Source organism: Bufo gargarizans, chromosome 9 (assembly GCF_014858855.1).
Source record: "Bufo gargarizans isolate SCDJY-AF-19 chromosome 9, ASM1485885v1, whole genome shotgun sequence".
NCBI lineage: Eukaryota > Metazoa > Chordata > Amphibia > Anura > Bufonidae > Bufo > Bufo gargarizans.
Window position 1 is genome coordinate 64,659,691 of NC_058088.1, and position 27,978 is coordinate 64,687,668.

The following is a 27,978-nucleotide window of genomic DNA, read 5'->3' on the forward strand; positions in this document are numbered from 1 at the left end:
CCGTCACTTATACTGAGACTTTTACTGTATAGGTCTCAGTAGAAGTACAGTACAGTAGAAGTCTCATATTTTTATTTTTTAGTGACTGGCTATGCAGCTATAAAGTGTAGTGGTTAAAGTTCTGGGCTATGATGCAGAAGCTGTGAGTTCAAATCCCATCACAAACTTTTTCAGAAATATAGGCTAAACTTAATTTAAACAAATAAAATTGAATTGAACTCACAGCTTCTGCCCAGAACTTTAACCACTACACTATATAGTTGAATAGCCAGTCTTTGTAGGTTTCAGTAGAAGTACAGTACAGCAGAAGTCTCATTTTTTTTTTTTTTTTTTTAAGTAACTGGCTATGCAGCTATTATAACTGAGTGGTTAAGTGCCTTGCCTCTAATGCAGAAGGTCGTGAGTTTGAATCCTGGCAGAAACTTTTCTGAACTACAGGCTAAATTAGATTTAAATACACTGGGGTGTCTCCAAGCACTGACTCCTTATATGGACATAGCTATATATGGAGTCAGATCAGGGACTCCTAAGCCGAACTAGAGTCCTGACACCTTCCCCTCTTCAGAGCAGGGGGTGCCTGGGTTTCTCCCATTGACTTCCACACAAGCACTTTGGTTCTTGATCAACACTAATGTTTTTTGATCATTATGCTGATTAACATGAGTCCCGATAGGAGTGCATGGACACACAGTATACATATACACCAAGATATAGAAGTGTGGCAGCAACTCTAGAATGGACATAGATATATATGTGTCAAGGAACCATGAACCAGACGTACAACAAGAGATGAGTGGGAATAAGAAGGCTTTATTGAAAATCAAGCTGTAAGCAAAAGTCCAAACGGATGGCTAAACCGAAGCAGGGTCTTGCGTAGCCAGAGGTCAGGAACCAGAAGGGTGGTCAGACGAAGCCAGGATCAGGAACCAGCGGGGTAGTCAGACGAAGCCAGGATCAGGAACCAGCGGGGTAGTCAGACGAGGCCAGGATCAGGAACCAGAAGCAGCAGCAGTCTTAGAAGCATGTGAACACAGGAGGACCAAGCAAGGAACTGAAGCCACAGACCTCCTATATATATGAGCTAGGCATCCAGCTCCTCCCAGTAGGAAGGAGAAGCCGCAGGGTGGGAGGCTACAAGAAACCCAGAAACCAAGATGGCCGCCAGCACATGTCAAACAAAGGAGAACAGTAAGAAGGTGAGACCATGACAGTACCTCCCCCTCAAGGGCCCCTCCTCCGCGGAGTAAGGAACGGTTTCTGAGGGAAGCGTGCGTGGAAGGCTCGGAGCAAAGCAGGAGCATGGACATCTGCGGAGGGAACCCAGGAACGCTCCTCTGGACCATAACCACGCCAATGGACCAAAAACTGCAACCGACCGTGGACCAGGCGTGAGTCCAGGATATTGCTCACCTCATATTCCTCACGATTGCCCACTTGGACCGGACGGGGCCGAGGAACCGAGGAAGTGAAACGATTACACACCAATGGCTTCAACAGGGAGACATGAAACACGTTGGAGATCCGCATGCCAGGAGGAAGCGCAAGGGCATAGGCTACCGGGTTTACCCTGCGAAGCACTCGGAAGGGACCAACAAAGCGAGGCGCCAGCTTGGGAGTGGGCACTCGAAGGTTGAGGTTGCGGGTGGACAACCATACACGGTCTCCGACCTGGTAGGAAGGAGCGGGCGCTCGTCTGCGATCAGCCTGGAGTCTCTGGCGCTGCGCAGAGACCTCAAGGGACCTCTGGATCTGTACCCAAGAAGCACGTAGGACGGAAAGGTGATCCTCCACAGCCGGAATATCCTGGGGAGAGAATACCTCCGGTAACACGGCAGGTTGGAACCCATAATTGGCCATGAAGGGAGACGTCCCAGAGAAAGAGTTCACCGCCGCGTTCCTGGCAAACTCAGCCCAAGGCAGGAGGTCAACCCAATTGTCTTGGTGATCGGAGACATAGCAACGAAGGAATTGCTCCAAGGCCTGATTGGATCGTTCTGCGGCCCCATTGGACTGAGGGTGGTAGGCCGAGGAGAAAGAGAGATGAATCCCCAACTGGGAGCAAAAGGCGCGCCAGAACCTGGACACAAACTGACTCCCCCGATCCGACACAATCTCCTTGGGCAAACCGTGCAACCGGAAGACCTCCCTGGCGAAAATCGTGGCCAACTCTTGTGCAGAGGGTAACTTCTTGAGAGGAACACAGTGGCACATTTTGGAAAACCGATCCACAATCATGAGAATGACCGTATGGCCTCGGGATGCAGGGAGGTCCACAATGAAATCCATCCCCAGGTGTGACCATGGGCGCTCCCCGGTGGCTATGGGTTGCAAAAGACCCAACGGAAGGTGCCGAGGGGACTCCGTCAGGATGAGAACCGGAACCACCGAACCCTCGAGCAAGTGCCTCCATTCTTTAAGGGCCTGCACGATGGCCAATAACTCCCTGTCACCAATCTGATAGTTGCACTCTGCGGAAGACAGTTTCCGGGAGTAAAACCCACAAGGAAGCAGAGGACCCTCTGGTGTTCTACGCTGAGACAGAAGGGCGCCTACTCCCGTCTCAGACGCGTCCACCTCGAGGACAAAGGGCAACCCAGGGTTGGGATGCGACAGAATCGGAGCCGACACAAAGGCGGACTTTAGAGCCTCAAAAGCTCGGATGGCCTCGAGCGGCCAGACCTGGAAATTACTGCCCTTCCTGGTCAGATCCGTGAGAGGCTTGGCTAGCATAGAAAAGTCCCTGATGAACTTCCGATAATAATTGGCGAAGCCCAAAAAGCGCTGCAGGGCACGGAGACCACTGGGCTGGGGCCACTGTAAGACAGCCGAAACCTTCTCAGGATCCATGGAGAACCCCTCAGCGGAAATGATGTAACCTAAGAAGGTTACCTGGGATCGGTGAAATTCGCATTTCTCAAGCTTACCGAACAGCCTGTTCTCTCGTAACCGTTGCAACACTCGTCTGACATCCATAATGTGGGCCTCCATGGATTCAGAATATACCAAGATGTCATCCAAATAGACCACCACACACTGCTGCAACAGGTCACGGAAAACATTGTTGATGAATTCCTGGAAGACTGCGGGCACATTGCACAACCCAAAGGGCATAACCAAGGATTCATAATGACCGGTCCTGGTGTTAAACGCGGTCTTCCACTCATCGCCCGCCTTGATCCTTACCAGGTTATATGCCGCCCTCAGGTCGAGTTTGGTAAAGACCGTGGCCCCTTTGAGGCGATCGAACAGCTCGGAAATCAAGGGTATCGGGTAAGCGTTCTTGATCGTGATGCGATTGAGACCCCTGTAATCGATGCAAGGCCTCAACTCACCGCTCTTCTTTTTCACAAAGAAAAATCCAGCCCCTGCCGGGGACGAGGATTTGCGAATGTGTCCGCGTGAAAGCGCCTCCCTCACGTACTCCTCCATGGCCTCATTCTCCGCTACCGACAGTGGATAGACTTTGCCACGAGGAGGAACGGCACCAGATTGTAACTCTATGGCACAATCGTATGGGCGGTGCGGAGGTAGGGCAACCGCGCGCACCTTATCGAATACATCCCGGTACTCTTCGTATTCAGGAGGCAACAGAGAGTCCGAGGAAGTACACAGCAACTTGACAGGCCCATGGATGCAACTAGCCCCACACTGCGGTGACCACGAGAGGATCTCGGCCAATCTCCAATCGAAAGTCGGATTATGCTTCTGGAGCCAGGGGTACCCCAAGACCACCGAGTAGTGTGGAGACGAAATCACCTGGAGACAGACCGACTCACTGTGAACCGCACCAATGGCTATCCCCACTGGAAGGGTCTCATGAGTCACGTGTGGCGGCAGAAGGGGTCTGCCGTCTATCGCCTCAAGAGCCAGTGGGGAACCTCGAGGCTGCAGAGGAATGGAATTGGCGGCAGCGAACACACTATCAATGAACAAACCACCAGCACCAGAGTCCACCAACGCCTGGGTCGTCACCGAGCCCCCGACCCAGGAGAGGACAACAGTGATCAGTGGTTTGTCAACACGGGAAACCGGGGACGAGGAGACTCCACCCAAGATCTGCCCCCGACAGGATCTCAGGTGCGAGCGTTTCCCGGACGGTTCGGACATGCCAACCGAAAATGCCCACCGAGACCACAGTACATGCATCGGCCCTCGCGTCTCCGGAGTACCCTCTCCCCCTCGGACAGGCGAGCAAACCCCAGCTGCATGGGTTCACCCCCAGACAAGTCATCCCCAGGAGGCGTGGGAGGAGAGGGAGGCACAGGTGGGACAGCAAACGTAGGCGCCAATCTGTTAGAAGGCCTCCGCAGGCTCTCCTTAAAGGAAGGTCTCTCCCTGAGTCTGGTGTCAATCAAAATCAGGAAAGAAATAAGAGACTCGAGCTCCACTGGTAGGTCCTTAGCTGCAACCTCATCCTTCAAGGCATCCGAGAGACCATGAGAGAAAGCAGCGACCAGAGCCTCATTATTCCAGCCCACCTCTGCTGCCAGGGTACGAAACTCAATGGCGTATTCAGCTACGGATCGTGAACCCTGTCTGATGGACATAAGGAGCTTTGCAGCAGAGGCAGCACGAGCTGGCACATCGAATACCTTCCGAAGAGAAGCAACAAAACCGGAAAACTCGGCAACCACCGGATTGTTGTTCTCCCATAAAGGGCTGGCCCAGGCCAAGGCCTTGTCCGAGAGCAGCGAGATCAAGAAGCCCACCTTTGATCTCTCAGTAGGAAAGGCATGTGGCAGCAACTCGAAATAAATGCCCACCTGGTTAAGGAAACCTCGGCACTGAGTTGGCTCTCCCCCAAAGCGCTGTGGAAGGGGGGCAGAACCGGTCATACCCCGAGACACCGCAGGCGCAGCAACAGGTGTCGGGGTAGACTCTGGCGCAACAACCGGAGCGGCAGTAGGAGCGAGCCCAGGAGCGACAACCGACCCATCGGCAACGGAAGCGAAATGAGCCGTGCGTTCAAGCAGGGTTTGCAACGCCACAGCGAACCGACCCAACAGGTGATCCTGCTGATCAAGTCTGGCAATCAGCGTAGGTAGCGAGGATGGCCCTGTACCGTCAGAATTCATGGCTTGGTCCTAATGTCATGGAACCATGAACCAGACGTACAACAAGAGATGAGTGGAAATAAGAAGGCTTTATTGAAAATCAAGCTGTAAGCAAAAGTCCAAACGGATGGCTAAACCGAAGCAGGGTCTTGCGTAGCCAGAGGTCAGGAACCAGAAGGGTGGTCAGACGAAGCCAGGATCAGGAACCAGCGGGGTAGTCAGATGAAGCCAGGATCAGGAACCAGCGGGGTAGTCAGACGAGGCCAGGATCAGGAACCAGAAGCAGCAGCAGCAGCAGTCTTAGAAGCATGTGAACACAGGAGGACCAAGCAAGGAACTGAAGCCACAGACCTCCTATATATATGAGCTAGGCATCCAGCTCCTCCCAGTGGGAAGGAGAAGCCGCAGGGTGGGAGGCTACAAGAAAACCCAGAAACCAAGATGGCCGCCAGCACATGTCAAACGAAGGAGAACAGCAAGAAGGTAAGACCATGACACTATTGATCCCTGCCATACATTGCCTATACCTGCTGGGACCTAAAGACTTATGCTGTAACTCGTATGGATTTAAAGCTGCCATTCAGTAAAGACAAGTTGTATTATATTACCAGTCTGGATCTCCTTTCCTATTACCAAAGTTCCTCAGTTACTCCTATTAACAACACTCATTTTATTGCAAGTGAGCCAGGATCCAGGAGTCCAGCCGTACCAAGGTAGGAGACACCGTTGACACTACCCAGAGACATTATCCCCCTCTGGCATTCCTCACCTGGTACGTGAGCTATAACATCTTAAAGGGCCCTGCTACAGTACCTGCGCATGCTGCAATTGGCGTCATGAACAAACTATAAACTTATATACACATATCCTGACCCACTGCATCATTGGCCATCAGTACCAGTGTCCTGCTCATTGCATATATAAAGTGCAAGTTCTGCCAAAAATTACAAACAAGAGGCACTCCAATACACCCTTTTTTACACATAAAGGAGGGCATCATACACACCCTTGAAAGATTATGTTTTATAACCTGCTGGCGACCCTCTAAAACATTTGGAGCAAGAGCCTGCTGATATGACCATCTAAAATATTAGGGGCGAGGGCCTGCTGCTGAGCTGACCCTCTAAAACATTATGGGTGAGGGTCTGCTTCCGAGCTGACCATCAAAAAAATTATGGTTGACGGCCTGCTGCTGAGCTGACCCTCTAAAAAATTATATGCCAGGGCCTGCAGGTGAGTTGACCCTGTAAAACATTATATGCGTGGGCCTGCAGGTGAGCTGACCCTGTAAAAGATTGTAGGTGCGGGCCTGCAGGTGAGCTGACCCTTTAAAAAATTGTAGATGAGGGCCTGCAGGTGATCTGACCCTCTAAAACATTATATGCGAGAGCCTTCAGGTAAGCTGACCCTGTAAAAGATTGTAGGTGAAGGCCTGCTGGTGAGCTGACCCTGTAAAACATTATATGCAAGGGACGGCTGACCCTCTAAAACATTATATGCGAGGGCCTGCTGATGAGCTGACCCTCTAAAAGGTTGTAGGTGAGGGCCTGCAGGTGAGCTGACCCTCTAAAACATTATATGCGAGGGCCTTTAGGTGAGCTGACCCTGTAAAAGATTGTAGGTGAAGGCCTGCTGGTGATCTGACCCTCTAAAAAATTATATGCAAGGGTCTGCTGGTGAGCTGACTCTGTAAAAGATTTTAGATGCGGGCCTGCTGGTGAGAAGACCCTCTAAAAAATTGAATGCGAGGGCCTGCTGGTGAGCTGACCCTGTAAAACATTGTAGGTGAGGGTCTGCTGGTGAGCTGACCCTCTAAAAAATTATATGCAAGGGTCTGCTGGTGAGCTGACCCTGTAAAAGATTTTAGATGCGGGCCTGCTGGTGAGCAGACCCTCTAAAAAATTTAATGCGAGGGCCTGCTGGTGAGCTGACCCTGTAAAAGGTTGTAGGTGATGGCCTGCATGTGAGCTGACCCTCTAAAAAATTATATGCAAGGGCCTGCAGCTGAGCTGACCCTGTAAAACATTATATGTGAAGGGCATGTATGTGACGAATAAGCATGTTGATATGATGGAAGAGGAGGATGAGAAAAGGAAGATTCGCACTGAGAAGATGAACTCTTCCACATGCAAAGTGTCGTCCTTAATTGGTATGTGTGTGAGCTTGCTGAGCTCCAAAGCCGCCACCAAGTTACGGCCATTATCAGACACAACCATGCCTGGTTCTAGGTTAAGTGGCGAGAGCCACAGCTCAGTTTGGTCTCTTATCCCCTGCAACAGCTCTGCGGCGGTGTGTTGTTTGTCCCCTAACCATATCAGCTCGGCCTGTTGCTGCTTCCCCACTGCAGTGCTATACTGCTTGCAGCTACCGACTGATGACTGACTGGTGCTGCACGCAGATAATTCGGAGGTGGAAGTGGAGGAGGAGGCGGAGGAGGAGAAGTGGGGGTTGGAGGCACTAACGTAGGTGCTGGCAGAAACCCTTATTGATGTAGGGCCCGCAATCCTTGGCGTCGGTAGCACCTGTGCCATCCCAGGGTACTAATCGCTCCCGGCCTCCTTAACATACACCCAGTATGCCGTCAGGGAAATGTATCATCCCTGGCCGAATGCACTTGTCAATGTGTCCGTGGTTAAGTGGACCTTCCCAGTAACTGCGTTGGTCGGGGTACGTGTGATGTGCCGGCACACCTTGAAAAATAAGGGCGGCTGGGTACTGCGTAATGCGGGACGCCGCCGACATCAGGCTTCAGAAGGCCTCAGTGTCTACAAGCCTAAATGGCAACATTTCCAGGGCCAGTAATTTGGAAAGCTGCGCATTTAGTGCTATGGCCTGTGGTTGGGTGGCTGGGTATTTGCGCTTGCGTTCAAATGCCTAGGGTAAGGACATTTGTACGCTGTGCTGGAACACGGAAGTGGATGTGGTCACTGATGGTGCTTGCGAAGGTCCAGGTGCAGGATGGGAGGCATCCGGGCCTGCGCCTTCGACAGGGGATTGGCTAGAGGAGGCAGTGGTGTAACACAGGGAGGAGGAGGCAGTGGTGTGACCTGTAGACACAGATTGTGGACCCAGGCATTCGGCCCAACCCATTCGGTTGCTAGTGTTCACGCCCCTGCTCATTTCTGTATGGCACAGGTTGAAAATTACATTTCTTTTGTAGTCCGCACTTTCCTCAAAAAAGCGTCAGACTGCGGAACACCTACCCCTTGGCAAGGGAGATTACCGCAAGCGGGTGCTCTGGGGAACAGTTGCAGGCCTGTTTGGTGTGGCCCGCCTTCTCCCTTTTGTCATCCCACTGCCTCTTCCAGTCTGTTGCAGTGCTGCAGATCCCCCCCCCCCCCTCTGTACTGCTGTCCTCGCTCGGCTTTTCACCTTCCCAGGTGGAGTCAGTGACTTCCTCGTCCACCACCTCCTCTTCCACTTCCACTTCCTCACTCTGCTCATCCTCCTGACTTGTTGACCTAACCACTACATCAGTGATTGACAGCTGTGTCTCATCCTCTTTATCAACCTCTTGAGACAGTAATTGCCGTTGAGTTATTGGCAACTGTGTCTCATCGTTATCCCCCTCATTAAACAGTAATTGCAATTCCCCATCGTCATCTTCTTATGATTGTGGATGCTCAAGAGTTTGGGAATCAGGGCACAAGATCTGTCCCTCTTCAAGCGTGCTTGGCGAGATGGCCAAATGAAGGAATGGCACTGAAAAGAGTTCCTCAGAATATCCGAGTGTGGGATGACTTGTTTGCCCAGACTCTCCAAGGTGGGAGGAAGGAGGATCAGGGTGAGGATTGGGTTGAGCAGACTCCTGGCTACTGAGACTGGATTATAGTTTTTCTTGTGCTCTGGCAGTAGGCACAGTTTCATCGCGCCCAGGGCCACGGCCTGTGCGTGCATCATCAGCATCACGACCACTGCCCATCCCTTACTGCTCGCTTTCTTCATATAAAATGTTACATATGATTGAAAGTCTGTCACACATACAGTAGCATAGGATTTGGAAGTGTATGCGCAAACAAATTTAAAAAGGTATTTGGGATATGGAAACATGACACAGGAGATATCCCGCAGATAATGTCAATGCTGTCACCAGCGGCTAATGAAAAGTTACAGGGAATGTCACTGTCACAGGTATTTGGGATGAGGAAACGTTATACAGGAGAGGTACCACCGGCAATGTCAGTGTCCGCAGTCTCTACACAAAAAAAGTACACTGTATGTCACAGATAAATTTTTTCAGCGCACACGTTACACTGCAGATTTGGCACTGGTAATGTCACTGTCAGAAGCGGACACCATCTATTGAAAAAGTACACTGTATGTCACAGATACATTTTATCAGCGCACACGTTACACTGCAGATGTGGCCCTGGTATGGTCACTATCAGAAGCAAACACCGTCTATTAAAAAAGTATACTGTATGTCACAGATACCTTTTTTTTAGCACACACTTTACACTGCAGATGTGGCCCTGGTATGGTCACTATCAGAAGCAGACACCGTCTATTAAAAAAGTACATTGAATGTCGCAGATATTTTTTTGATGCGCACATTTTACACAGGAGATGTAGCGCAGCTAATGTCACTGTCCTCAGAGGACACCGTCTACGGAAAAAGTGCACTGGATGTCAGATATTTTTTGGATGCGCACACGTTACACTGGAGATGTGGCACAGCTAATGTCACTGTCTGCAGCGGACACCGTCTACGGAAAAAGTGCACTGGATGTCAGATATTTTTTGGATGCGCACACGTTACACTGGAGATGTGGCACAGCTAATGTCACTGTCTGCAGCGGACACCGTCTACGGAAAAAGTACACTGGATGTCACAGAATTTTTTGGGATGCACACACTTTACACTGGAGATGTGGTGCAGCTAATGTCACTGTCCGCAGCGGACACCGTCTACGGAAATAGTACACTGGATGTCACAGATTTTTGAGATGCGCGCACTTTACAATAGAGATGTGGCTCAGATAATGTCACTGCAGGATAACAGGCCGAACTGGATGGACAAATGTCTTTTTTGGGCCTTATGTGCTATGTTACTATGTTACTGTCCGCAGCGGACACCGTCTATGGAAAAAGTACACTGGATGTCACAGATATTTTTGTGGATGCGCACACTTTACACAGGAGGTGTGGCGCAGCTAATGTCGCTGTCTGTAGCGGCCTAACTATTGTACGCTATTTAGTGCAAGATGCGCTAAAAATAGACATTGCTGCCACACACAATAGTCCTTAGAAGGACTTTTGGGTCTGAAAAGTTTTAGCTATTATGGGCAAGTTGCGCAAAAAATATAAATTGCTGCTGCCACACACAATAGTCCTTGAAAGGACATTTGGGTCTCTGAAAAGTTTTGGTGGTAAAAATATTCTTAAATCACTCCCTGCACTGTCTGTCCCTTCCTCAGCACAGCTCTCCCTGACTAAGACTGAGCCGAACACACATTCCGGCCAGCCAATCACTGTAATGCCAGCAGCCAACATGGCTACGGCATTACAGTGAGGGCAGTACTTACATGCAAGTTTTTTTCAGGGTGGAGACTCAAGCATAGCGCTCGAGCACATGAGGTATTTGGCTGAATACCGCCAAGTGCCGAGCATCGAGATGCTCGAGCTGAACTGGTGTTTGGCCGAGCATGCTCGATTATCACTACTTTTGATGTTGTGATTGATTTTTCAGTTCATCTACGATAGAAAAATTAACATTTGCTATCAGGAACAGCAACAACAGTTTTCTGTTGATAGATCTGTTATCCGTATGTGTAGTATTACTGCTATGAATATGCTGTGTGTCTGACTGGGAGCAACATACAGTAACAAATTAATACCAAATATGGGTACTGTGTAATCAAGCTATTAAGGTATCAAAAATACTAATGAAAATAACACGTTTGACAGAGTCACTATAAAAAAAATAGCAGGAAATGATACAGATTCTAACATATGCGTCATGGATCCTGCATAACTGGAAGCCATGAAGCCAGTGTGATCAGAGCCTAACTATATCTAACTCTATCTGTATTTCTACTCATTCCTGACAGTATATAAGGAATATACAGCAATCAGTCATAATAGTAAAACCAACTGGGTAATGCAGTACTATGTAAGTCCATTGTGCCACCTAAACAGCTCTGACCTACAGCATCAAAGCATGAATTCCACAAGACCTATAAAGATGTCTTGTAAAATCTGCTAGCAAGACATAAGAAAGAGATCACTTAAGTCCTGAAAGTTGAAAGGTTTGTCCTCCATGGATCGAATTTGTTTTTCCAGCACATCATGTTTAATCTGAGGCAAAATCAATTTGATAGCCCAGTCAACACCTTGAACTTTTTGTCTTGTTTCTTAAACCATTCTTGAACAATTTTTGCAGTGTGGCAGTGCATATTATCCTTCAGAAAGAAACCACTGTCATTAGAGAATACTGTTACCATGAAGGGATGTGCAGTACTTGGTCTCCAACAATGTTGAGGCAGGTAGTACATATCTAAGTAATATCAACATGAATTCCAGGATACAGTCTTTCCCAGCAGAACACTGACCAGAGAAAGACATTGACTGTCCACGTTATGAAGACCAGGCCATCTTCTTCTGTTGCTCCATGGTCCCTTTCTTATGCACATTGTAGGCACTTTAGGCAGTGGACAGGGAGCAGCTTACACACTTCGACCAGTCTGCAGCTTAACAGTTCCCATACACAGCAAGCTGCAATGCTCTGTGTGTTTTTACGCCTCTCTATCATAGACAGAAGTTTTTCAGCAATTTGCACTACAATAGCTCTTCTGTGGGACTTGACCAAACAGATTAGCCTTCACTGCACACACAATTTATTGGGCGCCCATGACCCCATCTCCAGTTCAATCCCTTAGACCAATGTTTGGTACTATTCACTGCATACTGGGAACACAGCACACAACCTATCATTTTGAAGATGCTCTGACACTTCTAGCTATGACAAGTTTGCAGCCAGCCAGTCGCAGGGGGAACAGGTGAGGTTCACGATGGACCGATGAGGGGTCAAATGGTATAACACACAGTTCATCAGTTTACTCACGGTTAGCAGATAGCCTCCCTGGGCTGGCAGCACAGTGTTGAGGTGGACAGCACAAAATCCTCCGGGGCACGCTCTGTGGTAGGAAGCATCGGCCAAGATGGTGGTTGAGGTGCCCTTGATGTTAAGGGTGCTTAGGGTGCTTGTTGCGGCTGAGTCCTTTGATGTTTTTTGTTGTGACGCCAGTACCGTTAATCGTGGTACAACCATAGGTAGTAATAATGAGGTAGACAGTGGTAAGATGCAACTCACAACTTTTACTTTGGATGTCTTTCAGTTGCAGTAGTACAATTATGCAGTCTTTAGATGGTACAGAGGTAATTCTGCAAATCCACTGTTTAAGGCTTGTCAGGTTTTTGGTGGGTTTTGGAGCAGTGGGTTAGGTGTACCTGGTTCCTTTAGATGCCTTGGATCCTATTCCTATTCCTTGACTTTCCCTACAAGCTAAATATTTTTAGACAGGAAAACTCAACTGTCTCTTAGAAGGTTGGTGTGGCTGCCTGAAGCTAATAAACCTCTACCATGCAAAGGTGTCTGTGGCCCTTAATAATGGCTCTTATCACCGATGAATTCCTAGGAATGCTTACTTCTTTTCCAGGGAGGCAAACTCTTCTCCTACTGGTCAGGGATGCAAGTCTATAGTCCAGCTACAGAAGGAAAACGCTCTTCTGCGCCTAAACATCTGAGTAAACACCTTCTAGCGAAGTTAGCTACACTCACTAATCTGTGTTGCGAAGTCTTCACTCTATCTTTCCTCCCACTAACTTGATCTGAGTAGCGCAGATCTGCTCACTTCTGAACTACATTTTCCTAGCTATCTTGCTCCTCATCTCCCCTGGTCTCAACTGATTAACTAGGCCTGACCTGAATATATATATAGGACCTGAACTTTATCCCCATCTAGTGGTGGGATGTATAAATGGCACCTAATAGGCCTGTTAACAGGGATTTTGCAGTTACAGAAATGCAAAATTATACATGACAACCTAGTGCTTATAATAAAGTAAAAAGTGCTTTTAAGCAGTGCCCACACACACGTAGTGGGACGCTGCAAGTTGGCCTTTGTCAAAGTCTCTCAAATGTCTTCTGCTTCCACCACATCAATTTCAAGACTTGACTGTTAACTTGGGCAGCAAGGTTCCATCGTAGTAAGATAATCAATGTTACTTCACTTGTCAGTGGTTTTAGGCTGGGTTTTCACATTCAGGTCTTTTGATGTAGTTTTTGAAGAGAAAGTCGGGAACAGATCGTAAACAGAGGGCATTTATAAAGGAAAAAACTAATCTTCTCCTCTCCTTCTCAAATCCTGGCTTTGACTTCCAAAACTCTATGATAATAACTTGAACATAGAAACCCAACCTTACTGTTATGGCTGATCAGTCTATTTATAAGTAGTGCAGTCATAAATGGTCTGAGTACATTATCTCTCCAAGAAACCTTAGATGTTCTAAATCCCCATAATGTTTTATTAAGTACACTTGTGTGGCATTTCAGACTACAGGATAATACTCAGGGTATAACTTTGCCAAACAGTCCACAAGTTCATGCTGAGGATTTAATTACAAGATAAGATGGAGGGACAGAGAAGAGCACTCTGCTTACCTGACAGAAAGGCAAATTCTTTCATCAACAGATCATCGATGTCCTTTGCACAGACGGGAGCTGTAGTCTCTGTAAGACATGTTGACACTCATGTTCAGATCAGATCAAATTAAATGCATGCTATCATTCTTCTAAACATTTTGTGAATTTTCTTGATCATAGAATGAAGGAGCAACCTGCATACTTTAAGGCTACTTTCACACTAGCGTTTTCGCTTTCCGTTTGTGAGATCCATCATGGGCTCTCACAAGCGGTCCAAAGAGGATCGGTTTTGCCCTAATGCATCCTGAATGGAAAAGGATCCGCTCAGAATGCATCAGTTTGCCTCCGTTTTGTCTCCATTCCGCTCTGGAGGCAGACACCAAAACGCTGCCTGCAGCGTTTTGCTGTCCACCTGACAAATCGGAGCAAAACGGATCCGTCCTGACACACAATGTCAGTGGGGATGGATCCGTTTTCTCTGACACAATAGAGAATGGCTATAGAAGACATAATACAACTGGATTCGTTCATGACGGATGCATGCGGTTGTATTATTGTAATGGAAGCGTTTTTGCAGATCCATGACAGGTCTGCAAAAAACGCTGGTGTGAAAGTAGCCTAAAGCCCCCCTCACACGGGTGAGTTTTGCGCACGGGTGCAATGCGTAAAGTGAACGCATTGCACCCGCACTGAATCCGGACCCATTCATTTCTATGGGGCTGTGCACATGAGCAGGGATTTTCACGCATCACTTGTGCGTTGCGTGAAAATCGCAGCATGCTCTCTATTTTGCGTTTTTCACACAACGCAGCCCCCATAGAAGTAAATGGGGCTGAGTGAAAATCGCAAGCATCCGCAAGCAAGCGCGGATGCGGTGCGATTTTCACGCATGGTTGCTAGGTGACGATCGGGATGGGGACCCGATCTTTATTATTTTCCCTTATAACATGGTTATAAGGGAAAATATTAGCATTCTTAATACAGAATGCTAAGTAAATTGGAGGGGGTTAAAAAAAAAAATGTATAATTAAACTCACCTCATTCACTTGTTCGAACAGCCTGGCTTGTCTTCTTTTTTCTTCTTTGATGACCTGGGAGGAATCACATGGTCCATCACATGATCCATCGCCATGGTGATGGATCATGTGATGGACCATGTGATGATCGCAGTGATGTCACCAAAGGTCCTTTTCCTCCCAGGTCAAAGAAGAAGAAAGAAGAGAAGCCGGGCTGTTTGAACAAGTGGATGAGGTGAGTTTAATTTTTTTATTAAATTTTTTAACCCCTCCAGCACTATTATACTATGCATTCTGTATTCAGAATGCTATTATTTTCCCTTATAACCATGTTATAAGGGGAAATAATAAAATCTACACAACACCTAACCCAAACCCGAACTTCTGTGAAGAAGTCCGGGTTCGGGTCTGGGTACCAAACATGCTGATTTTCCTCACACACGTGCAAAACGCATTAAAACGCTTTGCACTTGCACTGAAAAATCGTGCATTTTCCTGCGACGCACCCGCATACTATCCGTCCCTCACACGCGACGCCTGTGTGAAAGAAGCCTAAGGCTGTGCATACATGATGTGACCCCGCCAGCAGGATTCCCATGCAGATCATCACTAAGGATAGGTCATCAATATTAAAAGCCTGGAAAAACCCTTTAATTCGTCCCCATTCATCTGTACCTGTAAAGGAAAGGTGACTTACCTGCTTCCCAGTGCCAGCTCCCCGCTCCTTCTCCTGCAGGCCTGCTCTGCTCTGCTGGGCACCCTTAAAGTCAGCATGTCATTATGTGACCATTTTTCATGATGTAATTGGCGCGGGCCACCGCCACAGCCAGTGATTGGCTACACCAGACGTTGACATCAAGGGAACCAAGCGGAGCATCTCAGGCTTGCAGGAGAAGGAGCGGAGGGCCGTCACAGGCAGTAGGTATGTCACCTAATTCCTTTACAGCCCCCCCCCCCCCCCCATTCTTGCACAATCTCTTAAAGAACTTTTAGTTCATTGCCTTTCTAAACTATGACAGATTTTCCTATTGAAATTAATGTGATTTTGATGTTTTAATTTATTTAATGTATTTCTAGATGAATCAATGAAACAGTTGGAGCAATTCCCTGGTGCAGCTCTATGTTACTGCAGTAATCCCCTTTATCATAGGAAGCGGCTGTGGAGAATGCCAAGTATACATCAATGCCCTAATTTAGCAATCAGCAACCTGTTGTCCATGCATTGGATACAGACTTTGCTGAGTAATTATATCTCTGAGGATTGCAGAATTGTAAATGCAGCTCTGGGGTATAATGCAGGATGTAGCTCAGGATAAGTTGCTTGATTTTTGTGGAGTTTAACTCCATGTAAGGTGTATCAGTGGTGGCTGATCTCACAAAAGCGTGTATCTATTCATCTATTAGCCAGAGCAAAGGGCAGCTACAAAGAGCTATTCTGGAGGCACCAGCAAATTTGTGCATTACCCCTATTGACTTCAATGGGCTGTGTATAATCCTACTTTCCTATGGTGACGCTGCAGGGAAATTAAAAACCTGCTGCCTGGTTCTCCCACACTGCTGACATCTTGTGATCAGCTTGTCACCAGGAGGACCTTCTTAACCTGCTCATACATTTAAGGGAGAGTTCACATGTCCGTTACATTTTCTGTTTTTTTGATCCATCAAAAGAACAGAAAAAAACAGGATCCTGTAAAAAATGGTTCTTGTTACACTTTTGGCATCCGATTGAGACATTTCCATCTGAGAGAGGTTTTTTTTGCAGGATTTTTTCCCATCTAAAATAATGGATCTATGATGGTGATGGCTCAAACAGATGCCAAAAGTAACCATTTTTTTTTACAGGATCCTGTAATAAAATCATTATGTGCATAACTGATGAACAGGATCCATTGTTTTATAGGATTCCGTTTTATTAATTATTCCCGTTTTATGTTCTTCTGACGGATCAGAAGAATGGAAGATGAAGTGGAGATGTGAACTCTCCCTTAGACAGCTGTCAGAAAAGAAACTCTTCAGCTCATCTTCCTTAAGAACAAAAGGAGTGGGCATCAAACTTCAAAATGCCCAATCCTTCTTTCCTCCAATATCATCTACCAAGGGAATGTTAGCACATAAGGTCGGCCCGTTCCTCTAAAATTCTTGTGTTCGACAGACATTAATCTAATGTGTATGGTCTGGTTGGGTGAAAATGGACAGACCCTTTAATGGTACACGTGATTAAATATATCCAAACCAGTAGAGTAACAGGAAGGATATAGGGTAAAATCCATGATGGATCTGGTATACAGGACAGCAATCAGTATCAGTTCATGCTTGCATAAGGGGTTAAATCTTTTTACACTGCAGTAAGGATAGGATATCCCAATAATGTTAGAAAAACATTATGCAGAATTCTGTCACTAAGAATTATTGGGATTCTTTCCACATAAAATATGTTGCGGATTTGTCGAAGCACTACATTATCCATCCTATGTCCAAGCCACTAATACTGTCAAATTCACATTTTTAAAGACATTTTGTTGGCAATTTCAGCACTGAAATGCTCCAGTTTATGTAAAGCTGCATCAGTTGGGATTTGTTTGGTTCGGTTCCCAGGACACATGGATATACTAAAACATTACTCACTCCGGTTACAGGAATTTTCTAAATATATGAGAACTGCAGAGTTAGAAGAAGCAGAAAGGGGACTCTGAGAAATACAATTTGGAAGGTCAAGGTCGCATGAAAATACAGAGATAAAATGACTGTGACGCAGCAATGTAGAGGGTCAAAATCAGCAAATTGTGCCATCATGGACTGCCGTGGATGGACATGGCAATAGCACCGTCTGGTCTCATGAAAACTCAACAAGAACTGAGCCAGAGAGGAGAAGTGTACTTAAAGGCTATGTACACCTTTGGGGACAACTTTGTTACATGATTTGCATTAAAAATAATTTTTTCAATTGGTCTTTATTAAAAATATTGATCCGTTCGATCACAAAAGGATAACTGTATTTCTAGCTGTGTGCATCCTACTTTCACTTTGTTCGGGTCATCTCTAAACACCTATTTAAGTCACATTCCTATCAGTTAGATAAGAGTCAAGCTATAATCAGTGTTTATAATGTCAGAGAGCAGATATAAGAAGCCTTCAGCTCCCAGTCTTAAGGAACAGAAAGAAAATTAAGATCCTGCTAGTAGAAAATCTCAGCTCTGTACAGAGAAAAGGACTCCATATTTTTTATAAAGACCAACTGAAAAAAAATATTTTTAACTCATAATACAATACACTAATAATAAAAAAAAAGCAAAAAGCAGAAGATGAGTTTGATGAACCTGTTGGAGGCAGGGGTCCATTTACTCAAGATTTTGCCAAGGCTGCATGTACATGTGCAGTGGATAAGGAGAGATCACAGTGTAGCCAATCAGATCAGGACCATGATGACTGCAACAGGAGGTGAGCTTGATGAACTTGTGGGAAGCAGTGACCTGTTAAGGCTACTTTCACACTAGCGTTCGATCGGATCCGTTCTGAACGGATCCGATCATAATAATGCAGACGGAGGCTCCGTTCAGAACGGATCCGTCTGCATTATTTTGGCATATAAAAGCTAAGTGTCAAAATAGCCTCGGACGGATCCGTCCAGACTTTCAATGTAAAGTCAATGGGGGACGGATCCGCTTGAAGATTGAGCCATATTGTGGCATCCTCAAACGGATCCGTCCCCATTGACTTACATTGTAAGTCTGGACGGATCCGCACGCCTCCGCACGGCCAGGCGGACACCCGAACGCTGCAAGCTGCGTTCGGGTGTCCGCCTGCTGAGCGGAGCGGAGGCTGAACGCCGCCAGACTGATGCAGTCTGAGCGGATCCGCATCCATTCAGACTGCATCAGGGCTGGACGGAAGCGTTCGGGTCCGCTCGTGAGCCCCTTCAAACGGAGCTCACGAGCGGACAGCCGAACGCTAGTGTGAAAGTAGCCTTACACATGTGATGTGGATTGGGACAGCAGCAGAAGATGAGTTTTATAAACCCGTTGTTTCATTTACTTGTGTTTCATTTACTCAAGATTATAACAGAGCTGCATGTAAAAGCGCACTGAATAAGAAGAGAACACCTTGTAGCCAATCAGATAATGAGAATGGTGACTGCAGCAGATTGTGGGTGTGATGAACTTGTGGGAAGCAGTGACCTGTCTACCTGTGGGATGATGTTGATGAGGACAGGATTGCATTTGACAGACAGAGATAAAAAAAAGAGAATTTAGGGGTAATATAGATTTCTTTTCAGGAAATGAGTGTGCTGATATTTTAGGAGACAAGGACCTTGTCTGATAAGGTCTGTGTAATAAGAGAATGGTTATAGGCTATCCTATTGGCAATCAGATTGTGGGAAGAATCACAACAGCGCATGATGAGTGTATTACAGAATACAGTGACCAGCCATGAATGTGATTATGTTGAAGAGGAGGACATGACTATATCTGAAGAGTTCTATGCCATGAATACAACTGGCATAATATACCTTGTAGGCACTCAGGTAATGATCACAGAAACCAAATTTCAAAGGTGAAATGTGTAAAAATCCAGAACTTACTAGTGTGACACCTCAAAAAAATTAAGGAGTCATTTACTATCTAGAAATATGCCTATATTAGGCATATTTCTTGCGCAGATTGTGGCATAAAGGTTAGGTGCACCACAATCTGCAACTCTTATCCGCTCACGCCAGGTATAAAAATGTGGGGGAAGGGGCAGACTGGCAGGCCCGTCTCATTCATCATTTTCTACGCCTGTTTTAGGCAGAGAAAATTGTCTAAAAGGGGTTCTCTGGGAATTAAGAAAATAAAAATACTTAAATATTATTTTAATATAAATATCTTCCCAAATACCTTTCATGAGTTATAATGGCTTGTTTTGTCTAGGTAGCAATCATTAGGAGAAATAAAATGGCTGCCATTCTATTATTACCCACAAAACCTGTCCTAATCACACAGGAGGATAAGTTACTTCACCAGAATGAGCCATAGTGCCGCCTCATCCTCCTCTCTGCTCTGCTTGTCAGGGATTATCATCTGGAATACAGGTGAATCTCTGTGGGAATGGAGATGATGAAGACACATGAGATGAGGTGGAGATGTGAGCAGCAGCACTTGTATGCAGTCTCTATTACCACAGCCCCACATTACCACAGTCTGTCCTGTCCATCCTCTCTGTACTAGATCTTATCCGCTGTATTCAGGATCATCTCTGACCAGTAAGGCAGAAAGGAGGATGAGGCAGCTCTTTACCTCAGTGTTGTGAAGTAACTTGTCCTGCTGTGTGATTAGGACAGGTTTTGTGCACACTAATAGGACGGCAGCCATTGTGTTTCCCCTGATGATTTCTCCCCAGACAAAATAAGCCGTTATAAATAAAGGTATTTGGGAATATATTTATTATAAAGTAATATTTAAGTATTTTCATTTTCTTAATTCTCCGAGAATCCCTTTAATGTGAGCCAGCAAGAAAGCCGTCTTACATTTTTGACTGGCGCTGGATACGCCAAAGTTATGTATAGGCCGGCTCCTCTACATAACTTCAGTGATCCACCACCAGCTATAGGGGTTATTAAGACCAGTGTCTAAAACGCTGGTCTTAATACATGACCCCCAAAATGCTTAAAATAGTATTCCAGTTACATCATGTTATCCCCTGTCCACAGAATAGGGAATAAGTATTAGATCGGTAAGGGTCCGACAGATGGGATCCCCACCGATCATGAGGATGGGGAGTCCTTACCCTGTGAGGACCCCCATTATGAATGGAGCACCAGGTCAGGCACTAGCACTGTGGTTTAATTTATCTCTATGGGACTGTCCAAGCTAGCTGACTACAAGTGTTCCATTCACTTCAGGGATCCTCACGCAGTATGGGACCCCCATTCTTGTGATAGACGATGGTCCAAGTAGTCAGATCCCCCATGATCCAACTTGATATAACTGCAATACCCCGGCAATTCGAATGATATTTTACCCATAACACCGGCACACTCTGTATTCACATGGCACTGTAATTAGAAGTTGTATCCCCACCTATGTGTTTGTTTGCACTGTAAATCAGAGCTGTAGCTATCAGGTGTGCACTGCAGATGGTGTTTGCTGATGGTGGAGACCATGGGACCTTGCAGAGGCATAACATTCTACCTCACTAAGGATCTACACATGTACTCAGTCTACATGCATGCCTTAAAGGTATACTCCACTTTTGAAAAAAAAAAATTGCAACATTTTGCAGGTAAAGGAAATCTATCACCACTATTCTGGACTATTATCTGCAGTGCTATGCGAGTAGTCCAGCAGATAAATGGTCCAGAGCGCCATTTTGTATTTTCCTTCTGCTTCCCGTTCCCCCACTGTCAGCTCTCAGAGCTGTGGTGAACTACACCGCCAGGACTGCTCTACTGTTTTTACACAAAGCAGAGGTCTCAGGTGCGCATGCACAGCAGTCCTGACAATATATTTCTACACAGGCAGGGACATGGGGGGGGGGGATATAGGAAAATGAAATATAGCTATATGGACTTGTTATCAGCAGTAATACTCATGTTTTACAGCAGGTAATAGTCCAAGATCGTGGTGACAGTTTCCCTTTAACATCTGAGTATTATGTTAAGTATCTTTGTGAACAGGATGCTTTACTTCTCATGTACTGACCGTGAGTTACATATTGTCTTCTCCACAATGCATTGTGGCACCTCAAATGACAGCTATACTCCTAGGTCACATGCCTGACAGCGGAGTAGAGAGTATCTGCTGTCTGATTCCTTGGGCCACCAGCAGAAAATGGAAAGCAACTCTGTTTATGGCCACAGAAAATAAACTAAAACAGCATAGCAACTATTTAAAAACAGTAAAGAGATAAAGCAGTCCACACATTCCATAGTAGTAATGCTGTAAAAAGGTGATTCACACATTTGTTTTTCTACTTTACTGTCCTATGAAAAGCTCCGATGCTCCACTCAGAGGGGCTGGAGGGGTGATGAGCAGGTTATGTCCGGGTTTAGCTCTGAACCCGGACAACCCTTTTATAGTTCATGTCTGACGGTATGCTCCTGTGATAGGGTTAGTCCTGGGTAATCTAATAACAGCTTTCCTAAATTGTTAAACCACAGTCGTGATAAAAACCACCATATATTTCATAAACATAATTTATTACTTACGCAAAAACTCATGCAACCAGCACTCTGCCCTGCCTCTATGCTGGATGTTGAATAAGGCATTGGTGTACATTTTGGCCAAAGCGTAATAAGCCACTCACCACGTCAAGGTCGCCTTCATGAGTGGTCCCTAACACTAGTTCCTACCTGTTATGGGCCACGACAGCCACACAAAGTCCAGGGAGCGCAGGTACAGCATGCACGCCAAGCACACTCTGCTTTTAACCCCGTCCGGTGCCATTACAGCTTTAATCGGATCCAGGGATGCAAGTACCAACATGCGTGCTGAGCCCACTATATACTTCTCCTGGAGCCAAATGGCTACTGGTAGGTTCTATATAAGGCTCCAGGAGAAGTATATAGTGGGCTCAGCATGCATGTTGGACCTTGACGTGGTGAGTGGTTTATTACGGTTTGGCCAAAATGTACACCAATGCCTTATTTAACATCCAGCATAAAGGCAGGGCAGAGTGCTGGTTGCAGAGTGCGATTGCATTTTGTAATTTATTACTTTATTACTATTTTATTATTTATTTATCACTATTTTATTACTATTAAAATATCCATCTACCTATCCATCTGTCTATCTACAAATAAAGCTACTATATGCAGAGTTTTATTGCAGGCTATACTTGGATGTCTAATATTTTATCTGTCATTTTTGGACGGAGACTAGACTGTGCCCATGACTCAGCTTCTTGAGCCATTGCCCAGTTTCAATAAAATATGAAATTCCTTATAATTAAAGAACTCTGGCAGGAGGACATTAAACCACTCAAGAGCACACGCCAACACTCTGGAAATCTGCAGACCAGTGCTGAGGATCAGCAGCCATCGTCCTCCCTTCAGCTTGAGCAGAAGTAGCAGTGATGGACACTAGGGTGAATTAACCTTAGTTCTACCTGTTACTATGAAATAACCTAGAAAATTACCTAGAGTTTGATACAAGTTTTCTATGTTAAAATGTTTTGGTGATATTTCTGGATAGGTCATCAATAACAGATTGACGGTGTCCAACTCTCGGCACCCCCACGATCAGCTGTTTGGAAAAAAAACACAATGCTTGTATGATCGATGGGATGAATGGGTGGGGAGCTATAATTCCACTGTTTGCAGCTGCATTGTCAATGGCGAGCAGGTAAATAGTAAAGGGAACACAGCGTTCATATGCGCATTGAGTTCTCTTCTCTTGAGTTCTCGGTGGGGGTGCTGGGAGTCGGACCCCCTGATGATCTGATATTGATGACCTATCCTGAGGAAACAGGACAACCCCTATACTGGAAACAGGACAACCCCTTTAATATGTCTATGTTTAACCCCATCCCATCATGTACAGTACTATTATGTCTCAGGCAGATATGATTTAACACAAAATGACAAAGCCTTACAACATTGTGATCGCATGGGCGCAGGAGCTGAGTCCAGGTCATATGCATTGGGTGTCAACTGTAACCTACAACTGACACCCTGCTGCACAGCTAGCTCCAATCCTGGCCAATTAACCCATTCCATACCACAGCCAATAGCGACCGCAGTATTTAAGTGTATACAAGTAGCAGACTCCCTCTCTTCCCCCATCAGGGCCCCCATAATGCAATCACAGGGTCCTAATTGTGGCCATGGAAACCAAAAGACTGACAGTGGCCTCCGAGGTTTTCATGTACAGGAGCCTAGTAGGCCCTGCCAGAGACAGCATCTAATAGGTGAAGTGTAAGTGTAAAACGTTATAGATCTACTACAGATTTGCTGTGGAAGAGTTTTGTGTGGCAAATCTGCAGCATTGTACAGAACCTGTGAAGTGCAGGATATTTTAAGAAATGTTATTCAAGCACTGCATAGAAAATCCTAGGCAAAAATTGACCTACAGATTTGAAATCTGCAACATAACATCTTATGTTGCGGATCTGCATTGTGGATTTCACCCCTTTGCAATGCAGAGGGTAACATCCACAGTCATCTCCACAGCAAAAATCATGTGGAAACTGAAGAGCACCACATGGCATCGATGTGAGAGGTGAACGTCCACTACGAAGAGGTACCAGAGCAGAACGACACTCTACAGTGGAGCAGCTCAAAATGAACCAGGCGGCTACCAGATGTGTGTCTAAAACAACAGTTCAGCGAATCCTACTGCGTATGAGGCAGGTATCGAGTATCGCACTACTTTTTTATGGTATCGAAACCGAATCAAAATTTTGGTATCAAAACAACCCTACTCCCTACAACCAGATAATCAGAGGTCCTGAGGATCTAGAGTAGATTATTCTTCCATTCCAAATAAAATTATTGGCAGGTCAAACACTGCTGAAATATGGTGGCACTTTAGACTCCATAATATACTACACCATCCAGAGCTGAATAGAACAAAATAGAAGCCTAAGGGTACTTTCACACTTGCGGCAGAGGATTCCGGAAGGCAGTTCCATCGCAATCCGAATGCAAACAGATGCATTTGTCAGACGGATCTGTCTGACAAATGCATTGCAATACCAGATCCGTCTTTCCGGTTGTCATCCGTTTTTCCAGAACACTTGGGGCCATATTCGGCATTAATGCATTTCAATGGAAAATAATGCCGGATCCGGCATTCCGGCAAATGTTCAGGATCTTTGGCCGGAGAGAAAACTGCAGCATGCTGCGGTATTTTTTCCGGCCAAAAAAACATAAGAGGGACTGAACTGAAGACATCCTGATGCATACTGAACGGATTGCTTTCCATTCAGAATACATTAGGATAAAACTGATCAGGTTTTTTTCGGTATTGACCCCCTGTGACGGAACTCAATACCGGAAAATAAAAAAACACTAGTGGGAAAGTACCCTGCGGCAGGACGGATCCGACAGGCTGTTCACCCTGTCGGATCCGTCCTTCCGCTATTTCGCCGTGCCGCCAGACCGCCGCTCCATCCCCATTGACTATAATGGGGACGGGGGCGGAGCTCCGGCGCAGTACGGCAGTTCGCGGTGAGAGGCCGCCGGACTAAAAAGTTGGACATGCAGGACTTTTAGTCCGGCGGCCTTTCGCCGTGCACTGCCGTGCTGCGCCGGAGCTCCACCCCTTCCCCATTATAGTCATAGTTAGTTGACTCCGTATAACAAACCATGTCCATTATAAAAATGTTTATAGAAAGGAACCTCCTACCAGATGATGGAATGAGACCTTCATGAAGACTTAGGCTACTTTTACACTAGCGGCACGGACCTCCGGCAGGCTGTTCCATCGGGTGAACAGCCTGTCGGATCCGTCCTGCCGCTAGTGAACAAGTGCCCCCGGACTGCCGCTCCGTCCCCATTGACTATAATGGGGCAGGGCGGAGTTCCGGCAGAGGCACAGCAGCGCACGGCACACGGCAGAGGCTGCCGGAATGTTGAACATTTGTTATAAAACAATTAAAACAAAATTGGGAAATTAGATCCCTACGTCAATATTTAGATCAAGATAGGATCCCAAAAGGCTTACAATTATTGAAAACCCCAGCACAGGATTTGTATGGGGAGGAATTTGACCTGGAATGGACAAACCTCCTACATGCACAATCACGGGCACTAGTTGAATTAATTATAAAAAGGAGAATACAAATTCTTGGGAACATCACAGAAGAAATTAATCGGATGAAAATCAAAATAGATCAATTACCCAAAGATAGCACTCTAAATTTATGGCAGGAAAGAATATGTAAAAGCCTAGATAAAATTGAATCCGAAATAATTGCTAAAAAAAAGTAAGAAACATAATTTGGTCCCTAAACTACAACATAGAGCACATAAAGAAGTAGAAAACAGAGATAGATCTGTAGTAATCCCTGTAGAACCAATAAGATCTACAATACCAACGAGAAATAGATTTGAAACTTTGGCGCAGCAGCCTTTTTTAGATGGGACTCCACCACATCACTCACCAAGGATAAAAACCAGACATATACGATCACCAGAGCACAACAGGAGAGAACAAACTCCCCAGAGACATCAATACAATTTAAGACATCACCAACATCACAGACAGGAGGAATCATACTATTCACCACACCAAGCACGCCCATTGGGACAAAGGGAGTATCAGAGAACATCACCAAATCACATTCAGAAGGAATCACAACAACAATCACATCACAATCACCAGTCCGAAACAATAAGACACGGAGGGGGAGGAAAAAGAAGGACTTACAGGTAAACACACACAACATAGAACAGGATAACATTATCAATTTGAGCAACACTAAACTAACAGTAGCACAGAGTTCCCTTTTAAATAAAGGATTAAAATTTGCACCCAGCGCACAACTAAACAAGTTTAATACCTACATTGGGATTCAAAAATTTATTAGGAATTTATGTTTAAAAAAATACTTTATTAAAAATCCTACCTCCATACCTATACAAAGAGAAGAGAGCTTCAAACACACAAATCTAAAAAATAAATCAAAAAAATTTCCCAGGAATGAAATTGGCCCAGAAATGGGGAGTTTTCAAAAAAATGTGGAAACAGACCTCAGAAAGGTTAAAGAAAAACAATTATATAGGAAAAATCTATCAAATGGAGAAATATCTGCGATTAAAGAATTACAGAAGAATGAAAAAATCACGATTCGCCCCGCAGATAAGGGGGGGGCTATTGTGATCCTAGATACCACAAAATATATACAAGAGTGCATAAGACAACTCTCAGACAGTTCTACATACAAAAAACTTGAAACAGACCCCACTAAAAAATTTAGTGAGGAACTAAAAGAATACTGCCAGAGAGGTGCCCAGATGGGCATACTGTCACAACAAGAATCTGACTATATTATGGGGACGCCCGGAAGACTCCCAGTCTTTTACTGCCTTCCCAAGGTACACAAGGACATGGAGAGTCCTCCGGGCCGCCCCATAGTATCAGGTATTGGCTCTCTAACATCCAATCTATCAAGATACATAGATACATGGCTACAACCCATGGTGAAAACTACGATATCATATTTGAGAGACACCACCCAAATTATTCGAATATTGGAAGGGTTAAAGGTGGAAGAGGACTGGATTATGACTACGTTAGACATCCAGTCTCTCTATACAGTAATAGACCACGAAGCTGGGATAAGAGCCATCAGAGCACAATTGGAGAAAAATAACACAATGAAGAAGCAACAAATAGATTTTATCTCAAAAGGGATCGAACACATCTTACAACACAATTATTTTTATTTTGAAGGGAGTTTTTATTTACAAATTAGAGGAACCGCCATGGGCACTAGGTTTGCCCCCAGCTATGCCAACCTGTTCCTAGCACAATGGGAACAGGAGAACATTGACTTACATAGAGGGGGCTACCTAGTGCTCTGGCGCCGTTATATAGATGATGTGCTTTTAATTTGGAAGGGAGATCAAGAGAGTCTGAACAAATTTATAACAGAACTAAATAATAATATATTGAATTTAGTTTTCACTCAAAGTACCAACAAAACAGAAATTGAATTTTTAGACTTGTCAATTACAAGAGTTGCAGACAAATATATTTGTAAAACATACCAAAAACCCTCGGCCAGGAATGCCTTTATTTTACATACCAGTTGCCATCTGCCAAACTGGCTATTAAATGTACCCTTCGGACAGTTTCGCCGATTGAAACGAAACTGTACCGAAGAGGTCCAGTTTGAGGTAGAGGCAATGCATCTAAGAGACAAATTCCTGGCCAAACAATATCCAAGTAATATATTGGAAGGGTCATTGGATAAGGTTAGGAAACTACCAAGAAATACATTACTAACCGACAAGATAGTTGAACAGAATGAGATGGACTCCCAATGTAGGATTATCCTTCCTTATATGACACAAAGGAGAAAAATTGAAGAAATTATTAAACGTCATTGGCATCACCTCTTGCAAGATAAAGTTATAGGTAGGATAATACCCCCAAGACCCCATATAATATATACAAGGGCGGCCAATTTAGGGATAAAAGTAGCCCCTTCAATTAAGAATGTGAAGACCAGAACATCCAATATTGGAAGACTGACCAACTTGAAAGGTTTTTACAAGTGCGGAAAATGTATCTGTTGTAAAACTACGAACATCCCAAGAAATACGAAGACAGTACCTTCCACA

The 27,978-nt window shown here is 45.5% G+C and overlaps 1 protein-coding gene across 8 annotated transcripts in view; it reads right to left on the bottom strand.

Moving 5' to 3' along the window:
- The window catches only part of MCF2 (MCF.2 cell line derived transforming sequence), a 199,525-nt gene that overhangs the window by 144,848 nt on the left and 26,699 nt on the right, over positions 1-27,978 (bottom strand). For all 8 annotated transcript variants that reach the window (XR_006386815.1, XM_044268788.1, XM_044268786.1 and 5 more), the window contains one exon: positions 13,717-13,785. Coding sequence is in view for 7 of the 8 variants with exons in the window: in XM_044268788.1 (XP_044124723.1) it covers positions 13,717-13,785 (69 nt within the window). In the remaining variant the exon portion in view is untranslated. The remainder of the gene's footprint in view (positions 1-13,716; positions 13,786-27,978) is intronic.